This window comes from Melozone crissalis, unplaced genomic scaffold (genome assembly GCF_028551555.1).
Source record: "Melozone crissalis strain CALT ecotype California unplaced genomic scaffold, PUWL_Pcris_2 ptg000027l_1, whole genome shotgun sequence".
Taxonomy (NCBI): domain Eukaryota; kingdom Metazoa; phylum Chordata; class Aves; order Passeriformes; family Passerellidae; genus Melozone; species Melozone crissalis.
Window position 1 is genome coordinate 3,328,969 of NW_026535805.1, and position 22,921 is coordinate 3,351,889.

General features: G+C 36.7%; 1 protein-coding gene across 1 annotated transcript in view; it reads left to right on the plus strand.

The window, feature by feature from the left end:
• USH2A (usherin) overlaps positions 1–22,921 on the plus strand; it is a 373,967-nt gene that overhangs the window by 60,533 nt on the left and 290,513 nt on the right. The window contains exons 12-16 of the mRNA XM_054280520.1: positions 1,230–1,871; positions 7,290–7,473; positions 12,502–12,665; positions 16,636–16,794; positions 21,286–21,780. Of these exons, the coding sequence (XP_054136495.1) occupies positions 1,230–1,871; positions 7,290–7,473; positions 12,502–12,665; positions 16,636–16,794; positions 21,286–21,780 (1,644 nt within the window). The remainder of the gene's footprint in view (positions 1–1,229; positions 1,872–7,289; positions 7,474–12,501; positions 12,666–16,635; positions 16,795–21,285; positions 21,781–22,921) is intronic.

Genomic DNA, 22,921 nt, shown 5'->3' on the forward strand with positions numbered 1-22,921 from the left:
AAAAACTGATATGATATGAATCCATGTAGACCAATTTTAATAGTTCAAAATGAGTCATAATTCTTGTTAACAATACAGTTATTTTTAAAATTTGCAGCAATAGTGGTCCTTTTTTATTTTCCTTATTGAAATTAAATGATATGCCTTAGGTGAGTCATTCATCACTGTTAAAGGAACTCGCCTTCTGTTGGAGATTTTGAGTTTTTATCCATATATATATTCATTCCCTACCATTTTTAGTTTTATTTTTCTACATGTAAGTTGCTAGGTGTATTTTTCTGTGGTTTTGTATTTTTTTTAAATGATGGCATTATTTTGCTAGAATATTGTATTTATATTTTCCTATATGAAACAATTAAGTCACAGCTTCATAGTGAAGGATTTTCTCTCTGCAAGGGAAAAATACGTAACTGAATTTGCATTTTTCGTATAATAATCTAGTTTGCTTTCTTGTAATGTACATTATATAAACTAACATATAAATGCCATCCCTTGGGGCAGGGATAAAGCAAGCATTGACTTTGAAAACAAAGCTAATAAAACTACAGGATGAAGCATGAAGTAAACAGTTTATATTTTAATGTACTGCAGGAGTTAACTAAATCATACATTTAGATAAAAATATTTCATTTTGGATTATGGAAAACATTTTCTGCTTTCTGTAAGGGCTAACAATAAAGACTAACATAAATGCAATCAATGATAAAACTGAAGTATGGTGTTAAGCAAATAATTTGTTATAGTTAGTCTAACTTGTGCTGTCTCAGTGTATATTTAATGTTTTTAATACAATGTATAAATCTAATATCAGAACAGATTGTGAGCCTAGTGCAATTCTCTGTGTATTGCATTTCTGCAGTATAGGGTGAAGAGTTCACATAGGCATTGATTGTGCAACAGGTGCTGTTCTGGGAGACAAAGAGCTTAATTCTGCATTGTCTTAGAAATGTTACAAAGAATCTCTTGCAGAACTATCTTAAATTGTATTAAGAGGCCAGCAGAAATGCATTGCTACTGAAACAGATTGGAAAAGTAAACAGATTTTTGGGATGCCACAGTTATTCAATTGATCTGTGCAGCCTCGTCACTCCTGTTAATTATGCTGGCGAAGAATCAGTCCTCCCTTTCTTTTTTTTATTTCATTGTAGTGTAATTACACTTTTAAAAAATGAAATTAATAGCTTTTAAGATTTGGGGGGTTTTTTTATTAATTCCTTTTCTCTTTCCAGGCCTGAGGTGTGATAGTTGCAATTTTGGATTTAAAGCTCTCAGATATTCTAATGAAGATGGATGTGAGCCTTGTTGGTGCAACAGCCACGGCTCAGTGAGCCAATTCTGCAACCCTCTCTCTGGGCAGTGCAATTGTAAAGAAAGAGTGAAAGGGCTTCTCTGTGACACCTGCATGGACAACTTTTATGGGCTGGATGTAACTGGTTGTAAGGCCTGTGAATGTGATGCTGCAGGGTCCATTTCGGGAACCACGTGCGACGCGAGGACGGGGCAATGCGCATGTAAACCGAACATCGGGGGAAGGCGCTGCGATGAGTGCCTGGATGGGTACCACAGAGTGCAGAAAGGTCACTCCTTCCTTTGTCTGCCATGCAACTGCGAGAGGGCAGGGACAGTGAATGGCTCTCTGCTTTGTGACAAAGCGACAGGACAATGTCCTTGCAAAGCTGGTGTGACTGGCCCTCGGTGCAGTCAGTGCATGCTGCAGACGTACAACCTCAGCATGAGCAACGCCCGCGGCTGCCAGCCCTGCCACTGTGACGCTCTGGGCACGTTGGCAGGAACAGCTTGTGACCACCTTTCTGGGCAGTGTGTCTGTCTGCCTCAGCGCCAGGGGAGGAGGTGTGATGAGTGTAAACCAGGTAAGGGAACAGAAAGACAATCGATTTGATGTAGTAAGTTTTGCTTCCTTTTTTATCGTTTTTTACAGTTTTTAGTATGTGTTTGGACAGCTTCACGTCTGACATATATTTATATGTCATATAATATATATATGTATATATAGATATTATATGTGTATATATATATGTATATGTATTATATGTATATATGTCATATAATTATTTTTCCATTTCTTCCTAACTCTGTGATTGAGAAGGAAGCATTATTTTCCTAATCACCACCAAATATTTATTCTATTTTCAGATAAAATTTGTATAATTTGTGTTTCAGTTTCAACATGCCCAAAATAAGGTTAGGCTACTTCTGGATATTGAGAAAATATATGAATAATCATGTCCCAGTCCCTGAATAAGTGGTAAATTGGCATAATCTAATGAACAGCAGCTATCCTCATAATGAAAAATGTGGATTTGGAAGGCAGAGTGCATGCTCTTCAGGAAGGGCACTTCATGCATAAAGCTGAGCATGGCAGGGGGCACAGAGATTGTTGCTTAAACTTTGATGAGGCTGGCAAACATGCCACTTAGAAAGCGTTCACCTGCCTTGCTGTGTTGTGGTTGTGCTGGCTTGCACAACAACTGCTTACAGTTTGGCCCTACAAGTAGGTGATATTTGCAGTTTGCTACATATTTGTTCAAGATTTTGTGCCATATTTTTAAACAGAGTTTAAAAGTCCATTGTAAGTGGGGAGCTCTGTAGATATATTTCAATGTTTTTGTTTTAAAAAGTAGATGGGTAAAGTGAAACTATAGGTAATGTTAACCTACCCTTCATCATAATATTAAGCAGATAGATTTAGTTCAAATTAAATACATATGCAATTTATTCAAGTAGCAGGTCACATTAAAAGGTACATTATAGCTCCATTGGTTTTAATATGCCATTCAATAATTTGAACAGAGGTTAAAAAAGCTGCTTAACCTCCATTAAGTATTTTTTAAAATGCTTTCATTTAAATTATTTTAGGTACATATACTAATAAATAAGGCAGCATTCTGTTTTTCTTAGTTCCTCCTCCAGTGCTATTTGACCTGCTGACCCTCTATAGCAGCCACTTAATCAGAGATCGGCAGAGGAGTGATGTCAAGGCTCCCCGAGTCAGTGACCGCCCTTGTCCTTGGGAAAGAAAGGCCAGGGTTTATGCAGAACTAAATGGTTTAAAAAGGTTTAATTGATAGTGTGAACAGGCTGGTTTGTAGAAAAGCTTACATGGCACTCAGAGGAATAGTCCCACAATAGTTCCTGGTAAAAAGAGAAATAGTTAAAAAAAGTATTTGTGTAAGTATTATTTTTAAATTTTCTAACTAATAGCTTTAAGCATGTATGTGCTGAGCACTGAGCTCTCTGCTGCAGGTGAAAGTGTAAATTCCTATTTTTGTAGAAGTACTGTATTGCTCTTAGTAGAGTGCAGTGAGCTGTGCTATTTTCACTGTTTTAGTCAGAGCTTATTTAGATGTTTAATATTTCTAACTTTTATGTAAATATTCTTTGTTAGTATGTGCCAAAAGAGATTTTTCTCCTGAACAGGGAAGACTATAAAAAGTCTTCTATATAGAAATATAGAAGATTTTATTTGGTTTCAAGTATTTAGACATGTCCTATGGCTTTTTTTCCCTTATCTTTGGGACAAAGATAAGAAAAGGTACTCCAGATGTATAAGAAAATGTACTCCAAGTGTACATGTAACCAACACAGCCTAATTAAAGCACACACAAATTAGTTAATACTGGCAACCCTGAAAACATACTGAGGATTTCTGCATCTGTTGGGACATTTCAAATTTATGACAGAAGGTAAGTGGCATTTAAAATAATGTCCCAGTGTAGCCTATCTTTTATGTGCTTTGATAAAATCCGAGAAGTTTTCAGCAGTTACCAAAATCTTAATGCAGAAAGAGTTGCCAATTGAGAAAAGATCAAACTGGTTGTAGTTTTTGGAAATTGTTTTATAATGAGATTGTTTTTCTTAAAGCACTTTTTGGAACATTCAGCCATGTGTTTCATCTGTTAGGCTGTATCCATGACCTTCTGTTTTCCATTTTGTTTTCATACAAGTAACATTTTGGTAGATTGGTGTATATTTATTTTTGCTTTAAACTTATAGTGTATGCAAAGAAAGGAATACTTGATTCTAGCCTGAAACAAAATGAAAGAGCAGTTTTACCTTGTACAGAAACTTGCTTTTGAGATGTCCTACGGTGCAGTGGTCAAAACACAGGTTCTCTTCAACCCCCAAATTGTTGTGAGCATTTTATCCCTGCCTCATTCTGGAGCAGTATGGCTGACTGGGATTTGTGCCCTACAAATCCGGTTCAACACAGGTCTTGGATTTTGTTACAAGAGCAGCAAAGCTGTAAAAACCATTTTGTTTTGTAAGTTCTTTACTCCATAGCCACAGGTTTGCATAGAATGCTACATAGTATGGAAAAGATGTAATGGAACATGTAGAATGTGTGTCTGTGCACCAGTACTGAAGCTTTGTGCACATACTACCGCTCTTGGCCAGAAGAATGTGAATTGTCTTGTGACAGCAATGCTGCTGTGGGTAACTGCATTTTGAAGCCCAGGCTGTGGTTAAGAAATGAGCATTACTGCCATAGATGGTAAGGATGTAGAAGTGCTAAGGAATTAGTCATGTGTTCCTTCTCTATACAGCGGGAGAATGCTAAGAGGATGATTAAAAAAAAGAAGCGGAATACTTTGCTATGACTTTCATTCTTCCTTTTGAAAAGTGTGTTTGATTGACAAATGTGATCAATTATGGTTGAATTGGAAAAAAATCTGAAAAAGAATAAGCATAATACTAGTTACATACGTAGATCTCAGAGAGATTTGCGATGGCTGTCTTAAAATTGGAAATTGGCTCTATTATACAACAGTGGATCCTTCATAAAGCAACTTTTATGAGCCCTTCTAACCTTGCTGTAAATTAAGCTTGCATTAAGTTATTACTCTTTCCTAGGTGGAGTCAAATTCTAGGTGGTGAAAGTAAATAATAATAATTATGACAAACAGTATGAATTGGTAATCTTGTATTTCCTCTTTTTCCTCTACATTTGATCATGGTAATTTACGTACAAATTAGTTGGGGAAAGAAATTTTTCTCATTTTCCTATCCCTCACTTTTAAAAAAGAATGTTTTGCCTTTACCTGCTACTTCTGGGTAAAAGAAAGTAATTGTGGTAGTGTCCAGAAACTTTTAGAGCATTCCTAAAAGATTATAATAAAAATATCCTACCAAATCCTTCACTGCTCTACAGTGGTTTAGGCAGTGTGGCTGTAGGAGAGCCCGGATGTTTAATACTAAGGTATAGATTATAATTAGTGATTTCACTGCTATGATAAAAGCAGTATATGCTGTAGTCCTGCTCAGAGAAACAAATTTATTTTCCAGAGATGTGCTAATTTGTCCATTATAGACTTCTCTTAGATGTTACTATGTACAAAGGAATCGTGGAATCATAGTTCTATGCAAAATTTCAGATGGACAAGGACCTGGTTTAGCCTGAGTGCTTATCACTTACTGCAGCTGTAAAGTGGGTCCTGAGGAAGTGCTTTGACCTTCTGCACGAGTCCAAGGCTTCAGCTTGTTTCCATCCTTCCTGTTCGGTTCTTCGAGTGGAGTCGTTCATTGTGCTCAGGAGTGACATTGCTGGGAAATGGTCTCCTGTATTTATGCACAGGATGGGCACTGCAGAGCGCAGAGAAGTACAGCAGGAGATAATACATGCTGCCTCACTAATAACTTCAGGCTATTTGCTCTCTGTGCTGCCTCACTTCGGGGCCTCTCTGGAATAAAGTGCCAGCAGCGTGGTTTTTTATGATGCGAATGTATGTTAACTGGAGACTGATATCACTTCACTGTCCACTTGAGATTTATCTCACCGAGGACCAGAGGCTAAACTTGAACAAAGATTTGAGCAGTAAAATTCTAATGTTTTCAATTTGTTTAGTTTCTCTGCTATTTGGATATGAACTCATAGTGCAGCACTGCTGCAAAGACAGAGAATACCACCCTAGGGGTGTATATATACAGCTATCTCTTGTAAGACAAATAATAAGGCCTTGGGCAATATGACATGTTACAATATAATTTTGGGCTACTTATTATAAAGCAGGACATCGGGAAGTTATTGGACAGCAAAAAATATTCAGTAGCTGAGAACATGGCTAAGAAACTACTGATTGAACTTGATGTGAAGAGAGGGCAAGTGTCTGAGAAGTCTGTGCAAATGCTGCATATCTCAGTAGCAGATGAAATTTTTCTATTGAAGTTGGACAATAATAACTAATAGCAACCAGCTAAGGGAGATAGAAACTCATATCAAGGGCCCTATTTTAGGATTCATGTTCCAAGATAGGTTATTGTTGCTGTCTAGTGTCTCTTAATACTGTGGCACCAGGATCTTTTGCAGAGCTCGCAAGCATTGCTACATTTTAAATAAACTGTACTCCTCCAAGGGGGGAGGAAAAAAATAAAGAGAAGACCAACTTGTGTGAATAAAACAGTTAAATATTTATTAATAATCAGGTAAAAATAGAATATGTTTTGGAAACTTATGTAATTATATTTTTACTAGTGTGCCATTACTTGAATTGTCTTCTGATCAGAAAGAAATTATTACAATGAAATAAGGCCATACATTGTGAAATAGATTATGCAAGTGGAACAGCATCATTAAGAGAATGTGTGTAAAAGCTCTTTCATTAGGAACTTCAGGTAAGGTTGTGAATAATGGGTAAATTCTTGAATGGCCAGATTAGAGGTGTATCTAACTGTATTTTTCAGTAATAGATAAATATCAGCATAAATAAAGATTGCTTGTAAGTGCAATAGGATGAAATATGGCATAGCAGAATCATACCAAACATACTGTGGGAAATGTGAAATGAATGCTCAAATTCATAATTTGAAATAATACAGGAACAGGACAGGGTTGAGGGTGAAAGCTGTTTAATACCAGATCAGTAACTTTCTTTTATCAATTTCTTAGTTTCTGTGAAAATATTTGTGTAGGTTACAAGCTCTGTGTTAAAGAGGAGTAAAATATAAATAAGAAATGCTCATCAAATATTGTTTTTACAAAGAAACTCTATCTTATTTCAAGGATTAAGTCAAGCACTGTTGAGAAAAATGAGGAGACATTCTTAAGAAGATACGTGCATTTCTTATGGTTTGCAGTTCGCCATTTTCAGAGCTCAGCTCTCAAACTGGAATGGACAAATGTCTCTTCACTTGTGGCTGCATTCATGAGTATTTCTCATGTCCTTGGGTCTTTCCCCACAGAAATGTTAATGTACTCCCCCTGTTTTGCATTTGCACTGGCTAAGAGTCTGAAGAGAGAGAACCAACATTCTCAAAATCCCTGTCTTTTGCAGGTTTTTATTTTTCTCCATCCAGCGCCACTGGCTGTCTGCCGTGCCTGTGCCACACAGCTGGTTCTGTGAATGAGATCTGTGATAACCTCACCGGCCAATGTAGTTGCCAAGATGCCTCTGTAACAGGACGGACTTGTGAACATTGCAAAGAACTTTATTTTGGATTTGACTCTGGCACAGGGAGGTGAGTGTTTCTTTTCTTACAGGTCACTTATACCCTCCTTGTCACATTTTTCCTCATGGCTCAGTCAAGGGTTTAGTGACAATGGAAAGATATGTTCTAGGTAGGTTAATCCTTCTATGAGTTCATGTGTCCCCTCTGATTTACATGTGATGCATTACACAATCCCCTGTGCTCCCATGAGATGAAGAAAATAGAAATTTTGCTAGGATTTAAGTAGTAACAGCATGAAAGGTCTATAAGGCTAAGTTATAGCAATTTGTTAATTGTTTCCCTATGTTTTTTCTGCATCTTCAGTAAGGTGTGTTGTTTTCTGAGGTGTTAAACATTGACTGTTAAAATGCAGGTAATTTGCCATTCTTACAACTAGTGAATGCTATTGAAGATTTCAGGAAGATTTAATGGGGGATGGTGGGGAGAGAAGGAGAAAACTACAGATATCCCTGACTTCCCAAATTTCTTTTGGTAAAAGCAGTACAAATATTCACTCCACCTTGACGCCTAAAAATTTGTTTTTCTGAAGCAGTGCATTCTTTTTCAACATTTTCTTATGTGCCACAAGGTAAATTGTATTTCTAATGCAGCCTGGTGTCTTTAGGTACATGGATTCCCTGGATTATAAGGGGAAAACACATATATAGTATAGTGCACTGTTATTTCAACTACTGCCCTCTCTTTTTTTTCCAGGATCATCTTTCTTGCCTAGTCCTCACAATCTCAATTTCCTTTTAAAATATTGTCCAGAAAGATTGCACGGCTCTTATGCTATTACCTTTTCATGCAAACTGATGGTGTTAAATTGTTTTGTTATATTTGGTATTTTTGCCTTTTAAAAAACCAAACCCACATACCACAGGCAAAAGCAAAATCTGTACAATGTTCCCCTCCCTCTTCTCTCCCCTAACTAGTCTGGGGTAGACATGCTTTTAGGCAGTGATTAGTAATGCCATCCTGCATATATTTGACATTATTCTGCAGATTTTTCACTTTAACTTTTATGTTACTGTCACTCATTAGGAGATTTTTTAAATTATTTTGTACTGTTTCGGGTCACAGAGGCTTCTGCTAATAGCCATAAAGTAATCTGTAGGAATAAGGACTTCCTATTTTCACTTCCTGTCATTTCTAATGGTGAGAAATAAAGACTGTGTAATATTAAAGTTCCCTTTGAAATCTATTTTCCTTCATATTAATGATATCTTTTTATTTTAGTTACTTGGAATAGATTCTCCCTTCACCCCTCAGTTTTAGCACATTTGTGCTAAGCAATAGCTTTTCTGAGCTAGATACTGGCTTTCAAATACCTGCATTTTAACCTGTCTTTTGCAATTCAAAATGTGGAAATATAAATCATCTAGATCCAGACCTTGTAAGGATAGAAAATTTTTAGAGTTCTGGGATTTGAATCTGAATTGGCTTTAATTCCTTAATACTAGTTAATCCTTATAGCAGTATTGAAGACTACTCTGGTTGTATGATGAACTTATGTTGCATTTTCTTGGCTCTCTTTTCATTGTTGTCTTCTTGGGCAGTGTACCTCTGTTCCTCAGGCAGAAACTTTTATCCACTGACAATGATAATGCAGGTCTTTATTTGTTAATCTATTTTATTCCATTTCTTTAACTATCTTCATAAAAAGAGTAATATGCATTTTGTTTCTCCATAAAGTTGCCAGGTCATTTAAGCCATCCTTGCTCCAAGTGTCTCTTTTAAGGGCAGGAAAGGATGTGAGCTATCTGTAGTGGCAAAGACATATCCGCCTTTGCACAGTAGCACAAAAGAAGCAGAAACTGTGATACACAGAGATTGTGAGGCTTTAAAATTCTCCCACTCTGAATGCATATGTAAGCTGATTTATTTTGTGCTGTTTTTGAGATAAAACAGGAACTCCATATTCTTTAATGCATTTCAGGTTATGAAGCAGGAGAATTTCTTGGCTTTTAACAAATTAGGAATACTGAGTGTTTGCAGCAATCTGAGCAGGTCTGTAATGGTTGTGAGCATCTGTACATATTTGAAATGCTTTACCTCTGTATTGTTCACTATAATGAACTGGTCAATGAACATCACAAATTGTTTATCTATTTATATATATATCTTGACAGATTACTGTTTATGAAATCTATTTAGCAAGTGAGGTTTTCCCATAAGGATGAAAAATGAAGATTTTAAACAGATTGCTGGAGAGGCTCTAACTGCACCTAGAGAGTCAATGTAATAAAGGTTTCTCTATATTAATATTACAAAAACCATTTATCCTCAGAAAATCAATATCACAATTCATCTTGGCATGACATTTCTCTTTCCATGTTTTAAAAGTCTGTTTTCCTTGATTATATATAATTCTGTTTTAATAAAACTCAAATATGTTTGCCTTAGAGTACCTTGAAAAAGTAGCATTTGACAAGAATACTGCAAATATTTTTCACATGATTAAAAGTTACTTATCTTTTAAAAAAATTGGATTTTTTTTGAAAATTCATAATTGACTGAATCCTTAATTCTGACTGAAAAGCATGAACTATGCCTAACAATAAATCCAGTTCTAGTTTTTTGCAGTTAAAGAACATGATGTGTGTGATTACACAGAAATAATGTGTAATCCCATGGAGCAGAATATGGTGAAATATCTGCTGTTATTTGCAGATCAGGAGCCTCATTCAGTATAGGTGAAGGTAGGGAGCCTACACTTTTCCTAGAAGAAAAATGCAAAGAGCAGAAAGGAGCAGCCCCACCCTGCCAGGCTGAGAACTATCACTGTGACTATATGGGTGTTGAGTGTGGTTGTCATGTGTGAATGATAATCAAAACTAGAATAATCAGGAGACCCTTATTCATAAGAGGTGCAGCAATATACAGGAACAATAGGAGAAGCTTGTCTTTCTCTGTTTATCTATCAAGAAACTTTTGTTAACATTGCCCCCCTACTAAATAATCAGCAAGTAATGAAATTATGAAATAATAATAAAATACTGTCTCACTGAGTAAAATTTTTTTTTGTAACTTAACTGAGTTTAGTTAAAGTACTCTAAACAAAACCTCTATTTAAAGAGGGATTTGGTTGCACTGTCCGTAGATGAAAAGACTTTTGAAAAAATTGCCCTTTTCTCTTGACTGTAAAAGAGAGCAAACTGCAGTATAGTGGCTTCCAGGAGAGAATGTATTTTATTTATTCTCAAAAGGATATTAGTCCATAAAACAAATTTGCAGCTTATTTTGCAGCTTTAGCTTTTATCAGCCTTTTTAAGGGTGTTGAATGATTCCCCAGGAGATCACACAGCACGAGCTGCTGTGGAGTAAAGGAGCTCTAATACAGAGAGCTCTGCAATAGGCAGAAAATGTATGTGAAGTTTCCTTAAGCTTGTTTAAAAATCTGTCACATTTAATGCCTATTTCACTGATTATTGACCTGAATTTTAGTGTCCTAATGTGAAAACAGTTTCCACCTTCCCCTCCTCTCTCCCTTGCCTCAAAAAGCTGATACCTAAAGCATACTTGAACTCAGTTTTTTTCTGCTTTCATGAAGATAGTAGGAGATACAGACCAAGGTGTGATGGTGGTGACTGGGAAGATGGCAAAGTAACTTGTGTAAGGGCACCACAACATATTTCCTTAGGTCTGGTGAAACTGGCCAAGGAAAGATCAGCCAAATATAAATTGACTCTTGTTTAGTCTTAGGGTTAGCAGAATAAAGGGGGTAGAGCCTTAGACTTCTCTGGAGTCTTTTTTTTTGCTGCTTCATCACCTTGGGACCTGGCATCTGGAGTAATTTAAAATTCCCTTGAGGCTGATGCTGCTTATGCCCTGAGGACTGGAGATTTCCACCTCAGTACAAGGGGAGGGAAGCGCAAACTTCCCAGTATGTTTTAGCTGCAGTGTACCTTCCCACCTGTTTCCCAGACCATGGCTTTTCAGATCTCTTTTAGTCTGCAGCAATTAAAATATAGTGAAATTAGAATCTAGATGGAGAAGTTCTATTTGCCGTTGTTGACTTTGTTATGAGTAATAACAGCAGTCTGTATTGCAAGGGGTAGCATTACAGTATTTGTAGTAATTGCTTTGCCTAATTTCTGACGTGTTCAAACTCTTTGAATATTTGTACAGTCTGACATCGGTATCCATGCTATAAATGAGTGTCAGTTGGGAAATAGTGTATCAGGTGAAGGGCAAGTTGATCACAAGAGGTTTCACATGCAAAAGCCAAAGGATAAATTAATCCTGAAAGTATTTTACTGGTCCCAGAGAAATTTACAGAATTGAAGCGTGGCATTTGTGTGATACCAGTGCATTTAATTTTTTTGTTCTTTTTAATTTAAAAATAATTTACTTGTAGATTTAATTAATTATTCACTGTAGTTACTTCAGATTTTGTCCTTCAGGCTCTAAAAACATTGTGCTTTCTGTTAGAATATTAGTATTTTTGCTGTTTTGTTTCCTGTCACTGTTTTAATCTGAGTTTTTCTCCACTCTGTTTTGGTCACCATTCATTCTCTTTTATTCACAGCATGTAATTTTTTTCAACCGTAAGTTGCCTTTGTGGGCAAAAAATTATTAGTTGATTTATTTTTTCCAACTAAAGCATAGTTTTCCCTGAGGTAGAAGGTTGCCTGTTTTGTGCAGGAACCTCTTGAGCTGGTTACATATGTATCACTGAACTCTGCAGCTCTTGAGAAAGGTTGTGTGAGTAAGAATGTAAGACTGAATGCATAATGTGGTTATTACTGAACATTATTGTCCAGTTTGTGTATGGATCAATACATATAAAAGCTCTTTCATTCTAAGCCATTTTTATACAAATTAGAATATTATTCTGGCAGTGAAATATTTATTTTTATAAATATTTCACTGCCAGAAATACTTTTTGTAAGATTTTTTAATCAGACTAATAGATTTTCTGCTCTGTTTCAGACTACTGAACTGTTTATGATGTTCTAATTATGTTGCCCAAGAATCTTTTAAACAAAACCCTACTGTGCTTAACTGAAATGTTGATGTGTGTTGATGACTTCCTTGATTTGTTTTTGTTTATAGATGTCAGCACTGTAATTGTCATCCTGCAGGAGCCATTAGTGGGACTTGTCATCTTGTTACTGGACAGTGTGTTTGTAAACAATTTGTAACTGGCTTGAAATGTGACAACTGTGTTCCCGACGCCAGTAATTTGGATGTCCACAACCTCTTTGGCTGCAGTAAAAGTAAGTGGATGTTAGGTCTTAAAAGCATGTCTTTCAAATTAAAGTTTTTAATTGATTTAGTGAGTATTGAATTAGGTCAGCAGTAAATTATTCCCTCCCCACCCCCAAATATAGGGTCACTGAAGTTTGAGTGATTTTTACTGTATTGTAGGATTGTTTTCTAGAGAGATGTGTAGAATCCTTCGGATCATACACACATTAGGCTCGTAGTTTAACCCAGGGGATAAGGGTTAAACTACAAGGGACAACCCATGGTTTCCTTGCACATTTTCTTCGTAGTGACTAATCCAGAGTTCATCTTTTAGTCAAGAATGCAGCACCATTTGTACAACTTACAGTTTAGCCCCCTTTCCTGCCACTGACAGGAGGCAGGACATCTGTCTTCAGAAGTTCTGAAGAACAGAAGGTCTTTTGGAAGCCTACTCCTAGTGATTAATTCCAAATGTTCTCCTCAGTGCAATGTAGCTTTGCCTTTCTCCTCTTGGCACACTATTTCAGTCAGTTTGGGAAAACATGTGATGTGATGTAACAAAGCATCATAAATTGGCACGTTTGAGCTGGGGTCAATGCTATATTGAGGGTCAAATCATGAATTGTAATGAAACAAATTGCAGAGGAACATATGGATATCAAGATCACCAGCACACAGTCTCCAAGCTGGCAGAGTTATTAAAGAAGAAAAGGCAAAAGTATACGTCATAAGAAAATTCAGTACTTAACTTGTCTTTGGGTCAATGTTCAGACATGGGTTTTGAGGGCATCATGCTATGCAATGCCAAACCATGTGGGAAGGAGCTCAGGTCACTCTGGAAAAGCTGTGTTACATTTTGGTGGCACACCTTACTGCCATACACAGTTAACAGCCCAGCCTTGGAAGCCTTGAAAGCAATGAGTGAGGAACTCTGCAGGTGGTAGATGGACATTTTTGTCAGCAGGCCTAATTAATAATGGTCACACTGGTCATAATGCAACAACAGGGTTAGACATTCCCAAGTTATCTCTGGAATATGCTTCTGGATCTTCCCTCAACAAAATATTTCTTTGTGTGTTCTGCATGGGTATTTATATGATATTCATAACTGTGATATGTGAAAATCATAGATTTGCAAGCAGAGATGTAAATGCACAATGTATTTACAGGTAGAGACAGCTATCACTTTGTATTTTTATTTAATTTTAAATCAGTTTAAATTTCAAATCATATGCATGTTAGAATGCATGGCATTATAAATGGTCATAAATATCCTATAGAGAATGATTTCTTTCTGAAGACATTTTTTTTTTAGCTTTTCTCAAAGTTTGGAAGTATTTAAATAGTTTTGATTCCTTTTTCCCCATACTCTTCTGTAAAAAGCACAGTATCTATTCATTGTTCAGGCAGTTGATTGGCTCGTTGTTTCTTTAAAAAATGTAAGATGTTTCAACTGAATGTGTAATAATAATAATACATGGCACTTTTATGATGCTGTTCATCTTCAAAGTGCTTTACAAACATAAGCCAACCTACTTATTTGTGTTGGGATACACAATTGGATAAAGGTCAATAGCAATTCAACTATAAAATTGATTAATATTAGTATGACACAGAGAAATAATATAATAGATTTTAGTTAGATAAAAGTACATCAGGCAATATTCTAAATGACAAGCGGAGTCCTCTTCTGGACATAGAGGATATAGCAATTGGAGTCTTTTGATTATTCATACCAAAATATTTGAACTTGTTGCACACATGTGGAGCTTTGCCTGGCATGGCATTTGTAGTTATTTTCATTGCAGAACAGTATTTTGTTGACACATTCATTACTGGTTATAAGTCTTTGCCAAGGGAAGCAAAAGTAAGTTGCTATTACTGTCCAAATAGTGTTCTTTAAGAAAAAGAGTTTTTTATTTAGCAATTTGTCTACTTAACAATATCTTAGATGCTGCACAAAAATGTACAATGAAGTACTTTGCTTACTATTTAAAATTCAAACCAGCAAACCTCTGGAAGCAATATGCAGTAGTGTGAGACTGCCAGTGGAGATTGAAGGTGATGCTGGTAAATTGCTGTGATTGCTCAGGTCTTGTAAGTATATATTACATGGAGAGAAATTCTTTTAAATGCCAAAGGGATTTAGGAGCACTTGTTTCCTCTGATTCTCAAACTTTACTCCTGTAGAAACTTTAGCATACATTTACTTCCTAAGTGAGATGAACTCAAAAGTTGCAGATTGCCATCAGAACAACCTATGCATTTTAAGGGGAGATGATGATTATGTTCAGTTCAATCCAATGAATTCTAGAAATATTTTGTGCTATTTCTTGGCTGAGAGACTGCAGTAGAAGCAGGGCTTTTCATTATCTTACTCTAAATAAAAAGCTTCATCTCACTTTCCAGATTTGTATTAAAAACCTGTATATAATGTGCCCACTGATTTTGGTCGAAGTCTCTACATCTATCACTTGTGTGGCTTGAGGTCCTCATGACATTTTCTGTCTGCAGTTTCATTCTTTGCTTCTTGTCTCCTGTTAGCTTGGCTGAACAGATTTTAGTAATTAACTTTTGGTGGTACTAAGCAAATATCCACATAACGAGGAGGATGATAGTTTATAAAAGAAGAGAATAAAATCCATGCTTCAAATCTTGATGTTCTTCTATAATACTTAATGTAGGGGAAAAAAGTTAATTGGGTGGTTCTGAATCCAGCTTCTGGTACCTTACTCCATGTGCTGATTTCTGTGCTGTCCTGGACTATTCTCATTCCTTGAGAAAAATGTTTTCCTCTACATCCACACTCCCTTGGTGAAGAGGATGGGGAAATGGCACAGTCTGCCGTTGATAGCAGTCACTATCTGCCAAAACAGACTGTCTTGTTCTGTGCTGAGGCATGGTGTAGGGGACAGAGGGTAGGGCTTTCCTCAGTGTAACTGGATTACTGGGGGTCCTACAGCAAGCTGTGGACTCATGCTCTGACCTGAATAATTACATAAATATAGAATCATGGAATCATCTAGGTTGGAAAGGACCTTTGAGATAATGGAGTCCATCCATCAAAATGTATGTTTATGTTAACATGTGTGCATATATGTATATTAAGTTTAATTTCTGATTATTAGCTATTATCTTAGGAAGGACCATGATTACACATTTGGATGACAAAAGAGCCGTAGGAGAGATTTTGAATGCTCTTTCTTAAAATGTGAGGCACTTGGCTTTTGAACTTCATGTTTGTTTTTCTCTTTATTGATACTATTGCAATAAAGTATATAGAGTATATAAATAAATATAAATATAATAAATAAATAAAGTAAATAAAGACAATAGAGGTAGTAGGAGAGTCAAATTTTGGCAAATTAACATGTCAAGCTGATTTCTTAAACTGTTAAGATACCTTAGTCTCATGGATTTGAATTCTACTGGAAACAAATGGAAGCCAGTTGCCTAAATAAACTTAAAAATTTTGCCCTTTATATTTTTGTGATTTCATTATATTAAGTAAGCTTATTTTAACACTTCAGTAAAATCTGGACTTAATTGGACTTTCCGTTTGTATTTTACTTGAGGAGTTTATGTCCGGTCTGTGCTAAAATGGAATGAATCTTTTGAAAAAATAAATCCTAATTGAAGTAGAAACTTCAATAAAGCAACCATATAAATAAATTTTCGTTTTATAAAGATCTTGAAATACATTTAAAAGAAACCCCACCTGTTTGAAAAACACTTGCTTTATTTTGGGGTGGAATGGGGGATTAAGTTTATTCATAATTTATTTAAATATATACACTTTTTTTATGGATAAAAAGCGTTGTTGAAGAGCATTTGGATGGGTTGGTGTAGTCTATTAGTGTCTTGCCCTGGTGACTGTACATTTACTCAAAGGGTTTTTTGGGTGAAGAATGCTTAGCAGTTTCTTTGCATTTTTCTCTAAATTTGTGTGATTATTGATTACCTTGATTTTTACATCCTCAGTTTTTGTGTATGTTTTAGCTCCTTTCCAGCAACCTCCTCCTACAGGAGAAGTTCTCAATTCCTCTGCTATCAGTCTTTCATGGAGTTCCCCTGACTCTCCAAATTCTAACAGGCTTATTTACCAGCTGTATAGGGATGAGGAAGAAATTTATACAACTGAAGACTACCATCCTTATAGTAAGTAAGGTTGCATCGAAGATTTTGTATTTGTGTGTATATATCTATATCTATGTGTGGTGTTTCTTAGCTATTTCTCATTCTTGTCATTATCATTCTCTGTGCTTTTGAATATATTATCCTGTTTCCCTTTAATGAGTTATTGTTTTGTGTTACTAGTTTTGCTTGAAAGGAATGAATAACCTAGTCTAAAATCTGGCAAATGGAATCACCCAAAATACCTGATAACTATTTTAGTTTTTAATCTGAAAAACTTTAAAATTGACTTTCTGAAAGTATTCATTGAAAATATACACAGATGCCAAAACCTATGAGTCAAAGTCACAGATAAAGAATTACGGTGAACAGAAGAGACCATAATGTGCTTAAACTTCTTTTTTCATCTTCTCGGTTTTAAACTGTTAACAGATAGGAAAGCTTTTTGTGGCCTCTAACTTTTAGCACCTTCTGTTAAGCTAGCAGTGTAGCTCCTGATTTGTCTTTAGCAGCACCACTTCTCTCATGTTGAGGCTTGCCAAGGGATCCTCAGAAGGCAGTCCTAAAGGATTCGACACTCTGTCCAAGCTGAAAAGGCCATTTTGTGCTAATATTGATCCACTTATCAAAGAAAAGGAGATGGATTTGGGTACTGTTTGTATGGATACATGGCACACAAGTGGTTTTTTAAGAGGACAAGTGTGGTTTAATGCCGCTAAGGTTTGACCTCTGTTCTAGGAGGTTCTTCAGTTTGTTGCAGTTTCTTACCAATGCAGCATTAATGTTTTGCAGAAGTTGAGTCTCTCTAGTTATTGGTGTGTACCCTGGAGGGGAGAGAGAAAAAAAAAGCTGTTTTTCAGTGGAAGCCCAGAACCTTTGGAATGCACCTCACATTTCTATGTTTTGGTTCATGCTGCAGTGTTACAGTTCATTACTATGTGTCTTATGTTGTGACTTAGGGCACTCTGCAGTACATACTGTGAGGAAAGGTATGTGACCCCATGTAAGCACGAGATAAGGTGATTGAGAGAAAGAAATATTAAAAAATGTAGAGAACTAATAGAGATATTCCAACACCTTAATTTGGTTTAAAGGCCTAACTTTAGTTAAAAAAAAAGAATTTTAAAAGAAAAGCTATGATATTTCATTGTTATACATCTGTTTAGTAATGTACTTGAAACAGTGCATTGTTGAGGATGTTATTTCATTATTTTACCTACATTTCTTTCCTTCTACTTTGCAGAAAGCAAAAAAAAATTGTGGATGTATTTAACTGGATAATGAGACATTAAAATATTTCAATTTAACAAAACATTATCTTCTTAAAAGTTTCAAAAGGCATTTTTGACATTTCCCGGAAATCCCCCTGATTAGTGATATTAAATCATCTGCTGGTGTTTGGATATTACAAAAATACATTGGTAATGCTGACAGAACGTTTCCTAATGCTGTTTTTTTCTTAGTATAGTTTGGAATTTGTGATGCTTATGAGGTGAGAGTACAACTGGATTAACATTATCTTATGACTAAATTAGGGCTTTATAAAAAAATTGAACTTCCCAAGGAAAATTAATAATAATCAGCCTGGTGACCTGGGTGATAGTATTGCAGAATGCCCAATTAAAACAGTGTTTTCTTAACTGCTCTGGAAAACCTCAGCCTCAGGTTTCCCAGACAGTCTTTGTCTTGAGGATAAAATTAACTACTTGTTCTAAAATGTGAAAAAAACCCAAAGTTACTAACAATTTTAACTCCAAATTAATTTTTTTTGTAATTACTTATAAATGTAACTAAATACAAAATCATAAACTCATTAAGGATGGAAAAGACCTCTAAGATCATTAAGTCAAATGATGAACCCAGCATTGCCATGTCACCTCTAAGCCATGTCTTCAAGTACTACATCTTTTTTTTGAATACTTCCAGACATCTGGAGTCTACCAGACTGCTAGACGGTTAATTCCAAAGCCTGACCACCCTTACCATGAATAACTTTTTCCTAATATCTAATCTCTTTATACCAAATACCCAACCTTCTCTAGCACAATTTGAGGTCATTTACTGTCATCCTCTTACTTGAGAGAAGAGCCTGACCCTCAGGCTACAACCTCCTTTCAGGAAGTTTTAGAGAGGGATAAGGTCTCTCCTGAGTCTTCTTTTCTTCAGACTGAGCAACCCAAACTCCCTCAGCAGCTCCTCACAGGACTTGTGCTCATGACTCTTCACCAGCTCCACTGCCCTTCTCTTGACATGCTCCAGCACCTCAATGATTTCCTTGTAGTGGGGGCCCAGAACTGGGCACAGGATTTGAGGTGGGGCCTCACCAGTGCCAAGTGCAGGGGGAGATCCTGCTGCATCTTCTGCCTGCTCACTACTAACACACAAGGAGGTCTCAGCAGCCATTTTCACGTGGCAGTTGTTCCCCAGCCCTGCCTGAAGTACCATGGTTTGCAAGGTCTGAAGATGCTGTAACGTGGTCTCATTATTGCTGCACTCCAGTGATAATGTTGTGATTGCTAGAAGGAGTTGAAGTACTGTAGGCAATTACTGGGCTGACTCTGCTGCTTTTGTGCTACAACGTCAAAGGTTGAATATCTAGCAATACTCAGACTTTTGTGATCCTCTTCTTAAATTTGTAATCAGGGCAGTGCTGGCTTGCCAGTGTGGATGTACAGAGAGAACACAGAAATAGCTTCAGCCACTTCATTTGCTTTGCAAAAGTTTATGCATATCTGTGCTCCAACACATAATATATTAGTCAATGTTAACCATTTCTTAAGGCAAAAGAATGTAGGGTGTTGTGGTTGTACATAAATTCATACTGTGCTGTGATGACTAAGATGTGTAACTGCTTCTGGGGAATGCACAGGAGCAATTAATGGCAATTGGTACTAAAAAGATGCTAAAAAAACTACTAACTAAGAGTAATGGAAAGTAGGTGTGAGTGGGAACTCAGCACATCACTCCGGATGTCCAGAGTTGCTGAGAACCCTCTTGGGGGGCTCGGAAGACCTGGAATGTTGCCAGAAGCGCCTGGTGGCTTGACTTTGATCCATCTAGGGATGTGCCACCTGTGCATGAGGACATGAGAGGCACTCAGGTTTGAATGGTGCAGGAATGATATATTTACAGGGTGAAAATGTAGATTTTAGGGTTTTTGGTATAAAGGGTAATGGGGACAAGATGGAAGAATCGGGGCGTGTCTCGTCCTTCTTCTTTCTTCTTGTCATCCATTTTCTGTGATGATGTTGGCACTTGGGGATTAGTTTAGAGTAGAAGTGCACTGTCTAACATAGGTGATAGGTATTGGGACATAAAAGTAAATATGATATACATAGTTTGTAGTATAGAAAGATGACACCGCCTTGGAGGGGGTCAGAGAGCCTTTAGCTGCCCTGCAGTTCAAATCTCAGCTGGGCAGAAAGAAAAACTTTGTAGATAAGAAATAATAAACAATCTGAAAATTGAAAACTGAAGAGTCCAGTCTCCTCCTTCAAAGCTTGGGCTTTGAAGGGCTCAGAACCATCCCACGCACCTCAGGGCAGAGACAGACAATGGGTCCCGAGAGGTGTGGCAGCAGCGCTCTGGTCACAGAGAGCAACAGATAACTTTCTCAGGCATAGTGCTGGGAAAAGTCTGTGAGGAGATCAGAGACAAGAATGAAAAACAATTCTTAATCTTGACTTGCTGCACCTGGTATTGTGAACATGTGGAATATGTTATGGAGATTTGTTTATCAATGGGTGGTTTCTTCATTAGCCAATGGTGATGGTGTTTGGATTGGAGGACCAATTAGGTCCAGCTGTATTGTAACTGTTTGTAAAAGAGCAATGGGTTTCTTAATAAAGATATATATGATCGGCCTTCTGTGAATAATGGAGTCTATGCCAATTATTACCTGGCTAGGGACCCATTTGCTGGGACAAGTAGGGGGGAGGAAGGTAAGTACAAGCTTTGTATATACCTTTTTAATAATTATTTGCACATTTGTTTCACTTCTTATCCAAGAGCAAATGCTTTTCAAATGAGGTTTTAAGCATTGTGGTAGAAATGAGGAAGTGAAAGCACACAAAGTTGAAATATTTGGTCTTATGCCATCAAATTAATCAAAAAAAGAGGTCTGAAAGTTTGCACAATGGTTGGGGATTTTTTTCCTTAATTATATTCTCTAATATTGATGCTGATTTACATTTGAACTAATTATTTTGAAGAAAAAGAGGAATGAGAAGATAATTGTATTAATTTTCATGATTAAAGCAGGAACTAGAAGTTCAGTGGAAAAATAATTTCTCTAATGATGCTAATGTGCAGGGGAAGATTATAAAGGATAAAGGGGACCTTTTTTTCCTGTGCTAAAAAATCCTGAGAAGTTGCAATGTTTATAATCTCAAGAAAATCATGTGGATAGGCATAAATATGTATTGGATTAGAGCTGGACAGAATTTAGGTATAGCAATTAAGGTTATTTTTATTGTGTTAGACTGATACAGTTTTCTTCTCACCTGTTTGTTTCAGGTATTCAGACCTTCACCGATGTCATGTTAGCTCCATATACCTTCTACTCCTATTATATCCAAGCCAGCAACGTTCATGGTTTTACAAGAAGTGACTCAGTGACATACAGAACAAAATCTGGGACACCTGTAGGAAGCTTGGATTTAAATCCTATCTTTCCTGTTAGTCACCACTCTGTTTTACTTTACTGGACAAGTGTCTCCAATGACTCTGGGCCCATAGAGAAATACATTTTGACTTGTACTAGCTCGGTTGATCTGCAGCCTTGTGGTCAGTATGAAGGCTTAAAGACTTCAGCAATTATTTGGAATCTCATTCCATTTACAAAGTATGTTTTTTCTGTGCAAGCTTGTACTAGTGGAGGCTGCTTAAAGAGCCAGCCAGTAACTGTAGTTACTGCACAGGCTCCTCCAGAAGGGCTACACCCACCGACCGTGGAAACCATCAGCTCTACAGAATTGGCTGTGGAATGGTCACCACCTGAGAAACCAAATGGTAGGATATTGTCTTTACTTTTGTCAGTCAAAGTCTTTGCAAGGGAAAAGCAACTTTTCCTCAAATCTCATTAGAATATCCCTGTCCATGCACCATGCACTGAGAAATGAAGTAAGATATTTTCCTAATTTGCCTATATGCTATTAAGTGTATCCTCAGAGTCTGTGTTTTATTCTTCCAGAGTCCAGAAATCCACTGACTGTTTGGTCCAGGATTTAGCACTCAGTGGCATCTGCTGCAGCAAAAATCACATTTATAATCAAACATTTACAGTAAAATTAATTTTTTCCTAATTTGCCAGATTAGTTCAGACAGATGTGGTAGTATTGCCTGACAAAAGATAAATAAGCAGATAACAGTTACGGAAAAAATTCTAAGAATTAACAGAGAAGTCTGTTTTTGAAACCATCCGTCATGTGCAGTAGCCAATTCTATTACCAGTATAACTTTGTTAGGGATTAGGTGATTGCCAAGAGTTTGCTGGTCTAACTTGTGTAATAATATTTTAGGTTTTTGAAACTGAGAACACAGCTGTTGTAGGATACTTCTGTGATACCACTAATTTTCTTGGTAAAACTATCTTTTAATATATGAGCAATGGAATTTTGTGAACTTGCACTAACATGCACAAGTATTTATGCATGTGAAAACAAGCATTTTTATCTGTTCACAAAATGGGTGTCTGTCTTTGGGGAGTTCGGCTTTCACTTTGAGCATCTAATTTTCCACCTCTTTCCAGACTGGATAGGAAGAATGTCCACACAAGAATAACTGTGTGTTTAGAGGGGCAGTTTCTACAATGCAGGTCATGAAATTTACTGTTGGCACCTCAACCTCTGTCATGCACTCTTCATAGTCCATAGGCATGACATGCATCTAATGGCCAGCACAAGCAGATTTAAACAATATTGTCATATTTGCCTCGATGTCTGGTCTGATTTCCTGGTGTCTCCAAAGACAAAGAGGAAAGCTCTTTCTCCCAAGCAACCTCTCCAATTTAGTGCATGAATACAGACCCAAATACATAAATTTTATGGCAATTATCTCTTGGCTTTACAAGAAATCTCTGGTAAGATTTCTTAAAGTCTTATAGTTAAACTACTTTCACCATCCAGCCTAAATAATGTATTGGTACATACCA